Source organism: Ostrinia furnacalis, unplaced genomic scaffold (genome assembly GCF_004193835.3).
Source record: "Ostrinia furnacalis isolate ACB-3 unplaced genomic scaffold, ASM419383v2 OfSCF4060, whole genome shotgun sequence".
Lineage (NCBI taxonomy): Eukaryota > Metazoa > Arthropoda > Insecta > Lepidoptera > Crambidae > Ostrinia > Ostrinia furnacalis.
In genome coordinates this window covers 10,546-22,651 of record NW_021134299.1, presented here as the reverse complement: position 1 = coordinate 22,651, position 12,106 = coordinate 10,546, and the positions used below count along the sequence as shown (strand labels likewise).

At 34.8% G+C, this 12,106-nt stretch overlaps 1 protein-coding gene across 1 annotated transcript; it reads left to right on the top strand.

Moving 5' to 3' along the window:
• Positions 1–9,646: 9,646 nt before the first annotated feature.
• On the top strand, positions 9,647–10,851 carry LOC114358631 (uncharacterized protein K02A2.6-like; the record flags this gene model as incomplete). The annotated part of the gene is made up of 1 exon (XM_028312646.1): positions 9,647–10,851. A coding segment is annotated over exon 1 (1,205 nt), but the record flags the coding sequence as incomplete, so codon positions are not given.
• Between the last annotated feature and the right edge of the window lie 1,255 nt (positions 10,852–12,106).

Here is a 12,106-nt window from a genome sequence, read left to right as displayed (position 1 = left end):
CTTTAAATAACTAACTAGATCTTAGTATAATCATAAATATGTTGTGCTGTATTAAATTGTGCCTAACCTTGAGTCATAGTCAACATGTAAGCAGTAAGTAAAGTAGGTACAACATGATGTTTTCTGTTTATTTACAAAGAAAGGGAGATGTAAAGTAAAGACATCACTATTTGCATTTCTGAACTGTCATTGTCTATGATTGTATTGTCTATGCCTGTATCGCAATTCGGAAGCCATTAAAACCACAAGTTGTATTTTCAAAAATCAAGTTTTATTTACACATCCCAATGTGCCAGTTGGTAAGGCGGATTAACTCTACTCCATAATCCTTATAACTAAACTAAACTTTAAATTACCGAGACGACAAGATTATATCGCTGGTCAAGAAGGTAGCCGCGGGGGCGTTTCTCAAGCAAGGCGAAAATAAACAAATGCTTTAGTTGAATGGACAATTGAAACCTGTCACATTTTCAGCATAAGTTACCTCGCCTTCAGTTTTTATTATTGCAGCGTCGCTAAACGAGTGCAAATCGCCGTTCCATATGAGTGGGCGGGTGATGCGCGTGGGCATCCATTGTCAGTTCATAAGCTCAGAATTGTAGAAACAAGGCCTTTGTCTCGACTATCCATCGTTTGTCGAAAAAAATCGGTCAAGTGCAACATTATTGTAACGATCTAGTTCTTTTTCAAACTCGGTGCGAGCAGGTGGTTTTGTTATGAAAATGCAGCGAGACTGCGAGAACTTGACCTTAATGTTATTGTTGTTGGTGACTTTTATTTTTGCATAATGGACTGGGAAAAAAATATCTAGTAATTAATGTTTTGGAGCGCTCCTAAGTTTAATTAAAGTGAAAATAGTTGAATCAGAACGTTATTTTATAAATATGTAGTTTCGTTATTCTAATGATCTAATCTAATGTTGTTAGTCAGCTCATTTAGCAAACTAAATTGTGGTCGTTGAACTCGTAGACCATGGTCAAACAAAAGACACATTATTATGCCATTTGATTTCTTATTATAAGTAATGGTTTTTCCCCACTCTGGCTATAATTTGGACAATAAGTTAAAATCTTACTCTTTACGAATAGGACTGATCTCACTCAATGACCTGTTTTAGCAAAACAAAACACAATCAAGCATCCTTGCTATGTCCTTGATATGGTGATGCTTATCACAAAACGTGACTATTTTCGCCAACATGATTGTTGCTGGTTCGTGACAACTCGGCTGTATACCTACACCTAACATCCCATGCCTGTTCTACAGTGGCGTCCCATGATCGAGACTGAATTTAGTAATCCTAAACTATCGTAAGTCGGCTCGCTGAATCGATAATAATTAGGACTTACTTGTTTGAAGTCACGTTCTGCTGTTGTTCGTAAAAGCTTCTTTTGACAACTGATAGATTGATTACATGTTGGCAAAACAAAAGAGCGTTCGCCTAAATGAACACTGCGTACTTGCTGTTCCTATAATAACCCCTGGGAGTACTCATATGGTACTTTAGATTACCGTGAAGGTCGATTTCAATAACATCAGTTCAGAAGCCAATCAATTGGTAAAGAAATCACTGGTTAACTATTAATTAAAGTCAATCAAACGCTACTACACTTTGTTATAGAAGAACGAAAAGTATTACGAAATGTTCACTTTCATTAATTAGTAATTTGTTGCGTTCAGGAATGCAACTAAATTGTAAGTACAATTAAAAATTACCGCTTAATTTTCCTGTACAGTCTACCATCTGCTTAATTTTCATGTACAAACGGTACATCCGTACTGTTTATTGTAAAATAGCACCTACGCTAATAACTTAAGATGCAGATGCACAGTGTTTAACATTCAGTACCGTACAATAGGCAGGACTTTTAAACTACAATGTTGCTGAGCAAAATAATTCAAACCATAATCGGATGACACCTTTATCTCACCGCAGTCTGGAATCCAATTAACAAAATTATTTCATTTCCAATTAGATAACATGTTATCTTTAATTTAGATAATATTTCTTGATAAATAAACTTTTTTGTTCATTTTTTAAGTAAGGCTGACAATGGTGACTGAGTTTCTTGCGCTGTTTCTTCTCAGCACTGGCCCATTTATTGTCCCGAAGCAGTGGTAAAAGTGCTTTTTAAAAGCCTATTTGCAAAAATAAATGAGTTTTATGAGTTTTTTAGTTTTTAGTTAGTATTGTTAGCAATTGCCTCACTAGGCGCTACCTACTAGTTGGACCGACGACCTGGTAAAGGCAGCGGAAGGTGCCTGGATGCAGGCGGCGCAGGACAGGTCGTTGTGGAAATCCTTAGGGTAGGCCTTTGTCTAGCTGTGGACGACATTCGGCTGAAACGAAACAATTGTCAGCAATGCCCTGTATTGAATGGATGAGACTACCAGTAAAACCTTAATGAACTCCATTTAAAAGCTTTTTTTCTCCAGTTCTCATAGCAAAAAATGCTTCACGTGCGTCAAACGGAGCACTTCTTGTACTCGTACACTGATATCATTGGATATCCTCAATCGTGATTACATTTGATCCATTATTTTTCCGGATCATCGGATCACATTCAGAATGTATCCGTGTGCTTTGTTTTCATGGCTAAATCATTGTGATGCTGTCTCACCTTGGTGTAATGATCATCTCACATGACTCCATTAGTGTGGCGTAGATCGTTATGAGATCTATTTGTTACGAGCTGTAAGGTCATGGTCTGAAGTGAGTTTCATCATTTCTCTAAGTCATTGATGGTGTAGGGCCAAAAATTAGAACGCCGCGGTAAACAATAACTGAGATCGTGTTTTTTGAATGAGGTCGATGTTCATGGGATCATTATCGAGGTTTAACAAATAGGTCAATAGATCTCTAATTTGATATGAAAAGATACTTGTACATCATTAGCAAAACACTTTCAATGATGATGTTTATGTTTATGATCGTGATGTACGTCTGAAGTATAGCATGTGCTAAGCCTATTGAATATAGTGTAATACGCACTGCCATAGCCGGCTGTTGACATTGACCGTGTGTTTTGACATGATATAATTACTGGGTAGCAGTAATCGATTCGAGGATCTTACTAGTACATCAATAATTAAAATTTATTGATGGTAATACAACACACCGTGATTGGTATTAGAAATATGTCGATATCCCCTTTTTGAATTGCTCGTATGTATTTTACTATTTTATTTCAATATTTCTATGACCGAATCTTAGACCTAATAGTGCTTTTGCAAAGTATTTGTTCAAAGTGAACTTGACCCCTATATGTAGCCTAAAGATGCGAGTATAATAATAAATTATTATTGCATTAAACAGTAAGCTCATGTATAGGCAGTTACATAAAAAATACATTCCGTATATCCAATGTCGAAAAGGTTCCCTATATGAAAATTGAAAACCTAACAAACACCCGCATTGTGCTAATACGCTGCATTTCCATATCAAAATTGAAACTTTAAATATTGACTCAGAACAGAACCACTGATGTAATATTATTACATTGATTACCTATTTGGTAACCAAATAAATAGCTATCTCCAGCTTGATTTTCTGACTGATATTGTCCTGATGAATATCATCTTTCCTAAGATAAATGTAGAGTTGCGGTCAAGTTAATGAACCATCATTACAAGATACATTTACAATTGAGATTACTTTTTGTTATCATTTCGACAGAATTCTCCTAATGTGGAGATATTAGAGGGACTAGATCTTGATAAAATTATTGTCTTATCTAAGAACTGGCCACGATTCTTAAAAATTGTTTCAAGTTTGAATTTACTACGAACTTAAGTACACCTTATTCCAAATACGTTAGATTTCAGTGTCTTGCAGAAAGCCTTTATCGCTTAAATCCCCATGATTGTCCGTCGTAAAATGAAACCATTTTGAAGCTCATTTTAGCTCTACCTTATGCAACTCAGACTATGATCCTCCATTTCACCCCCTCTATTTTCCTTTGCGACAAAATTTAGTCTGAAATCTTCTAAGTTATCACTCTAATCCTATAGCAAATAACATATGCGTCGTCGTAAAAATACGACATTACCTATGATAGAGCCATTTACTTTCCGTAGTAATATCAATGCGATGGCTTTCTTGGGTTGCATGGATTTCTCTGGGTTTTCTGAGCGAGCTTTTTTCTTGCCTAACAACGATGAACTAACAGAAGCAGAATTAAGTATAATTTTCATTGCTCTACATCCCAAATGATCGAAGTAATCCAAAACCCCATGGAGTGGCATGAGACGTTCTGCTCATCAGCATTTCGCCACCGGAGTCCAATTCACGACAGCGGTGTTGCAACTGCACCCGCGTGCTCTCACGCCGCACTAAATGGACCGACTGACAACAATACCAGGGGCGGACTGAGACCATTGTTTTGAAGAACAATGAAAAAGGGAATGAGTAAAATATAGAATTAAAAAAGAATAAGGATTCTACTCGTTTATTACGATGGTAAAACAACATGTATCCTGCGTGCCCCTTAAAGATTGAAGGTAGTCAGGGGACAGATCCATAACAGTTTCTCGTACTCGTTCAGCACACTGCACTAGCAGCAATTCGTAGAATTAGATCCTTAATATCGCTAATTAAAAAAAAATAATTAAAAAGCTCTTGAGAGCTGCGAATGATCGCAAAGAAGTTTTCCTTTCTGTCTTTCCACTGAAAGACAAAAAGGAAAACTTATTTTCTTATATATCACTATCGTCATATAGGATTCGGTAGTCTCAGCTCAAATATGATGTACTTCATTAGCATCAACATCAGCCAGCTCATCATGGTTCAAAAAACTATCTACATCCCAGATGATGGCAGTTTATGAGCGTAACAAATTCCTTGCGATATTATAAATCCTCTGTGTGTATTTAAAATGTTTACTAGCACACATAAACCTGCCTCATACCTACGTTGACAATAGTAGTTATGCTACTCACTGTAGCGTCAAAAAAGCCAATTTCGGCAAATATGAAACAATAGGAACACAGATGTGGTGCAACGCCAACGAATTTAACATAACTTACAAAGAATGACACTAACGTCATGTTTTCCATAACAGTAAGCTATTTTTGTTTTGTTTTTATTGTTCAAAATGGGTTCGCAAACCTTTTTAGGGCTCTGGCACGGCCGCCTATGGCCGGCAATCTAGCTTTTAAGTTCATCTCAGTTACATTGTTGCTCCGCATGTCCCATCAGGAATTAATGCACTGCATTATGAAGATAGTGATCGCACACATTTTTCTGTGTAGAACACGACTCTTGATTAAAAGATTACTCCTTTACGGATATAGAGCTAACATCTCAACTTTAAAATATTATCCAAAATAGTCTCGCTGCATTTTTTCCCAGGAAGATCAGCTGAAGTTTTTATTTTTCTGTATCTTTAAAATGTTTTTTACAAAATACTAGCTTAATTTTATTTTAATTTGGAGTAGGAAGTAACAAGAAATATTTTGCATTATTTATGAATTTGTGTTGATTAGAGCTTATTTTTTGTCAAATTTAATCCGATTTAGAACCTTATTGGTTCTTATAACCTTGAATACTTTATGATAAAATATCTATTCGATGTATTAGGTATGCTTTGTGAATAATATGTAACATTTTATGGTGTGGTGTGACTTAGATGTTAGACCGTAGCAAATTGAACTCATCTCATTTTGGAGAACATTATACTCAAAACCTTGACGGAGTAATGTGACCATACTACACGCAAATATCAAATTAGATAAGTGTAGGCCGACTTAATAATATTGAATTAAATCTCATTTACACTACTTGTACATAGCTGCGATTATCTGAAATCTGACCCTAATTATATAAATTATCTTTGCCAGTAGGCACGTCAAACTGATCTACAAAAGCTTGATTTGAGACTCCTCAGTCTTTGGTGCGTATTACCCCTTATAACTTGTGACTCCTCAGTCACAAGTTATAAGGGGTATCATCACGCACCAAATAGGTAAAGATCTAATTAAGCTAGTAAATGATATTAAAGATAATATTGTATTAGATTCGATAAAATTTTAATTATTATCAAAAGGTTATTGCGATTACGATTAACGCGCCTGCCTTATGATCTCTTTCAATGTTTGGAGATAAGATCAATTTAATTATTGATCATCTCATCATCCATACTCAAGTGTAGTTAATATCATTTATGGCTTCTGTGATGTCTCCGCCTTGGAGACGTAAATAAAAGTTGTTTCTATTTGAAGATACTGTCTTTTATTTTCGATTAAACACAGAGCTTACAAGATTGCCTATCGCCATTTTGTCTGGCGTATCAAGAAGAAAGAATCTCGGATACACATCCTGAATAATGCTTTTAAACTAGCTACGTTTGGATACGCGCTTATAATAACAAATTAAATACCGATATAAAATAACGATACATAACANTGACAACAACTTTAGGTAAACCAAATCTACTGAAACATTCCCTGAACTTTTCTACTGTACTTTTTGAATCTAAACTTTTCATGACAAAAGTTTCCGGCCATTTTGAATAAGCATCAATAATAATTAATACAGTTTTGCCATTGATAGGTCCTAAAAAATCTGCATGCACACGCTCATATGGTGCACTACACTTTGGCCATGGAATTACATTACATTTTTCAGGTTCTGGTCTGGCCGACATACACAGATTACAATTTCTAATATAATTTTCAATAGATTTATCTAAACCAGGCCACCAAAAGTATGAACGAGCATTGCTCTTCATTTTGACTATTCCTTCATGAGTACTATGCAATTCCTTCAAAAAATGCTGTTGTAATTTATGTGGAATAACAACACGATACCCCCACATAATTACACCTTTGTCAATGTACAATTCACTTTTTCTTTGTAAAAATGGTTTTAAAGATTCATTTTTCACTGCCATAGGAAAACCATATCGAATCATATTGTAAACTGTACTCAAAATTGAATCTTTCCTAGTCTCAGATCTAATGACATTTAAATCAATTGCACTTTGCTCTTCAACAAAATTAATATAGTCACATTCCTTTTTACAATTAATATTAAAACTCTCTTTACATTTTAATGGCATTCTTGACATACAATCTGCTTTTACATTATCACAACCTTTTACATGTTTAAATGTATAATCAAATGAAGCTAAATACAAAGACCATCTTTGCAAGCGCCCTGCTGCCATCTGTGGTAAGCTTTTATTCTCACCAAATAATGCCTGTAAAGGTTTATGATCTGATAATAATTCAAACTTGGTACCTACTAGATACTGATAAAACTTTTGTACTGACCAATAAATAGCTAAAGCTTCTTTGTGAATCATTGAATAATTTTTCTCTGCCTTAGTGAAAACTCTAGAAATAAAACTTATAGGTCTGTCTGTCCCATCTGGCATGACATGACTCAAGACTGCCCCTATTCCATTTTGAGCTGCATCACAAGCTAGTCTCAATGGCAGGTTCCTATTAAAATGAACTAGTACATTGTCAGATACAATATCCTTTTTTATAGTTGAAAAACTCTCTTGACATTCCTTTGTCCAATTAAATTTACAATTCTTTTGTAATAAATCATACATGGGGGGCATTCCACGCGAAGCGGGCAGGTAAAAAAAGTCGATGTTTCCGATTTCAGTAATATTTGAGTATGTTCTACCTATACATATTATTGATACGTGTTACAAATATTTTTGTAATATAATGACATAGCTGGGCACCGTTAATCAAATAGTTAACTTCGTTAATCGTTAAACCGTTACTAAAAAAATTAACTTCGTTAAACGTTAAAACGTTACATTTCGGAAGATTTAACGCAAGTTAACGTTAATCGTTAATCCGTTAACACGTGATAATAATTAAACGAAAAAAATAATTGTATGCAAGGTTCGAATAATTCCGAAAGATTGTATCGTGCATGGAATTTATTTCTCTTCTAAGTTTGCGTTTGCGCTACAAGCTTCCGAAATTATTTGAACCTTGCATAAGTACCTACAATTATTTTTTCGTTTTAGGACAACTGCATTTCAGAATAAAATCTTGTTTTTAAAAAAGTTGTTTTCATTATTAATTTTATTTTACAATTTAGCACCAAAGTGCTCGAAAAGACAAATCCAACAAACTCGATAGGTTTCCACCGCACGGTGGTCCCGCGTCTATGTAACAGCGGTCAAAAGTGGAAAACTTCTTAATAAAATAAAATACTTTGTAAAACATTGTATAATATTATATTATTCTACTGAAATTAAAGTAATACACTCTTTGGGTAAAGAAGACTTCCTTTTTTTAGGCAAATTTCGCAAACCAGTGATATAAGGATCGCTTAACCAGTCAGATTGTCTATTTTTGAAAACTTTTGTAGACTGAGATGCCTTTTTAAAACACTCACAATTTTTTTTGCACATGTAATTACTCTTATTTTCTAAATTCTGCATGTCAATATTTTTCTCATCACTAACTAATGATAACTTTAGATGTTGGTACACAAGACGAGACTTTTCAGCATTCGTGACTTTTTTTAACATTCCATTGCTCAAATACTAACAATCTTGAAAACGAGCAATGAATTTCTTAGCTTATAACAGAAAAATCAATTGTTTTGAATTTTAAAACTAAGTTAATAATGCAACTTTGGACCCCTACTGTCAAGACCTTTGGTACTCTTGGGTGAAATTGCATACAAAATATAATAAAGCGTATTGTCAGCTAACTAATGACGTATAAATTGTTACGGGGCACGACGGGGAACTAAACTAAAAGTCTAAAAATATTCAATAAATTATCAATTATTTTCATCATATTTGACATGTTAATACTAGCCATATAACTTTAAAATTTTGACAACAAGTTACACATTACCTTTTTCCAGGATTTCTATTGTTAAATTCACTAGTTTTAAATACAATTTATAAACAAAACTTTATGTAAACAAAGCAATAAACTTAGGACGCGCTGATAGCAACCGTCCTTAGGCTTGCAAGCAATGACTTCTGACTCGTAAAAGTATACCAATTTGTTAAGAAACATGTTGGTACTTTAATATTTTCTAAAACTAGAGGTTTTTAACTATCTATCTGCGTAAATAAAAAAAGATTAATAGACAACTGATTTTTTTGACTTTTGACCTCTGCCGGGCCCACAGTGCACCGTTTCGTTTAGGAATTCCTATGGCCACCTCTTGACTCCATCATCAGGACCCTGGACATCATCTAGTACTAAAGTGCTCGAAAAGACAAATCCAACAAATTCGATGAGATTCCGCCGTTTCATTTAGGAGTTCCTATGGCCACCTCCTGGCTCCATCATCAGACCAGCTCAATTGTACCATAAATTTGCATTGTCATGTTACTTACATAAGTATACCAAATTTTAAATAAACAACTTGAAAAAATCGAATTGCCTAAGGCGGGACTAGAACCCACGACGTGGGTTCTAGTGAAGTGAAGAGCAGTCGCTCTTCTAACTGAACTTAGACACTGGATGAACCTATCGAAATTTTCAAGTGTCGTGGGTTTGAGTCCCGCCGCAGTTCGATTTTTTCAAGTTGCTTATTTAAAAAGACAATGCCGGAAATTGGCGTCTTTTTTTTTTCGCGCGGCCATCGACCATGAACCTTGTTTTTTGATTAAAAAATAGTGTAATAAANGCTCCAGCTAGATTGCAACGCATAATGTTTAATCTTACACCGTACTCACCAAAAGTCATATTCAAAAAGGGCACAGAAATACCCTTAGCTGACTTTCTTAGTCGAGATTGCGACGCATCTAACCTGAAATATGAACAAGAAGAAGACTTAAAAGTTGCTGTTATACTACCTATGTCATTAGATGCCAAAGAAGAATTAATTGTTGCAACAAAAGAAGATACACACCTACAATTACTTTTGAAGACAATAATACAAGGATTTCCAGAAAATGTCAACAACCTTCCAACAGAATTACAACATTATTTTAATTTTAAAGAAGAACTAAGCTATTACAAAGGGATAATTTTCAAAGGTGATAAAATTGTAGTACCAAAATCACAAATACCTAAAATGTTAAAGAGTATTCATCAAGGACATCTAGGAATACAAAGCTGCTTAAGAAGAGCCCGACAATTTCTATACTGGAAAGGACAATATGCAGACATTATAAAACTGGTAAAAGGTTGCTCTGTATGTGAACAAACACAAAGAGATAATGTTAAAGATATAGTGCTAGTGAAAAAGATTCCTACACTTCCTTGGCAAATTGTTGCATCAGATCTATTCGAATTTAAAGGTAAAACCTACCTAGTAATATGTGACAGCTACTCTGGCTTTCTAGATTTTCAACACCTGAAAAGTCAGTCATCATATGAAGTAATTGAACAACTTAAAAAATGGTTTGCTGTCCATGGTGTACCAGAAGAGCTACAAACTGATAATGGAACTCAATACATGTCCACTGAATTCAGAACATTCCAAAAACAGTGGCGATTCAACCATGTCACGTCTAGTCCACATCACCATCAAGGCAACGGACTTGCAGAAAAAGCAGTTCAAACAGCAAAGAATATTCTGAGAAAATGCAGTATTGACAATTCAGATATACAACTGGCTCTACTGAACTGGAGAAATACCCCAAGAAATGAGACATTAGGTTCACCCAACCAACGCATTTTCAGTAGAATCACCAGATCTCCAATACCTACTATTGACAAAAACTTAAAGCCCAAATTAATACAAGGAGTCACAGCTGAACTACAAAGATTGAGAGAGAAACAAAGTAACTACAGTAACAAACATACTAAAACACCAGAAAAATTGGAAGTCAACGATAAAGTCAGACACAGAGTTGCTCATCGACATTGGGAAGGAGCAAAAGTGATAGAAAAACCTCATGATTTACCAAGGTCAGTAATCATTCAAACAGATCAGGGACAGATCTTTCGAAGAAACTTCAGCCACCTGCATAAGACTCAAGCAGACATAACCAGCAAGAGAGTGGTAGTACCTGAAACTATATCCNTAAATAAATAAAAATAAAATAAGTGAAAAATTTTAGCTTCTTTTGTAGTTTTAGTAGATGCTATTTTACAACGAAAATGTTAATGGGTGGGTGGGTAATGAGCACATAGTATTTTGATTACTTTGTGTGTGTGAATTTCTAATGCGACACTGAGTTTCGAACTCAGCGCATTATATGACATCTCTCTATATCTCTATGGTTCTAGCCTATCAAAACCTAAGCGGTCGCATGAGGCCGCGGTAACAATAATAAAATTGATTTCTATTGGTGTCTCAGTTCGCAGGTACTTGAAGGGCTAATATTTCGTCACAGGGTTATCAATGATATAAGTAGATAGTGGACTGTTTTTGCTTGAAGCTTTGAGCTTCGCCCTGAAAAAGACTATCTATCTAGTTCTGACCGTTTTTCCCTGGGTCTAACATTATCTTTACACCAAATTTTAGCTAAATTGCTTCAGTGTTTTGAGTGCAAAAATCAGCAAAACCAGGAAGAGTTTTTTTTACAATAGAATAATTTTTTTGAAAAAAGTACAGAATATCTTAAAATAACCCAATTTGATTATTAAATTATTAAATGAAACAATCCCTAAAATCTAAACGGTTTGTGACTTTCCAGTCATTTAACAGATTTGAAAGAGGAAATAAGCATTTTGCCTGTTTAGTGAAAATGATAATATCAGATGAGAAGCAGCGGCGTGGTAAAGCGGATTCGATTTCCGGTCACGACAAGTCGGAATGGACGTTTGAATTGAAAATCTGTGTTTTCAAAGTTACTTTGGCAAAAATCGTGATATCAAGATTTTAAAAATACTTTTAAATCATAGATACAAACGTTGTTAAAGGCATAAATGGGCTCAATGGTAGTTGACCTTATTTATTATCCTTGGACATGACTTACATAACGCTATCTAGTCCCAAACTAAGCAAAGCTTGTACAATGGGTACCAGACAACGGATACAAAATATTGGAATTTTTTAAATGCACATTTTAGTTATATCTACATTGAAAACAACCAGAACTTTTCAAACAGATACCTATTTCCCGCGACCTCCTAGAGCAGTGTTCCGCAAAGGGTGTACTGTGGTCTTTAGATGCCTCGGTAAAATAGGATTATCTTATAAACTTAATTTTAGTAAGTA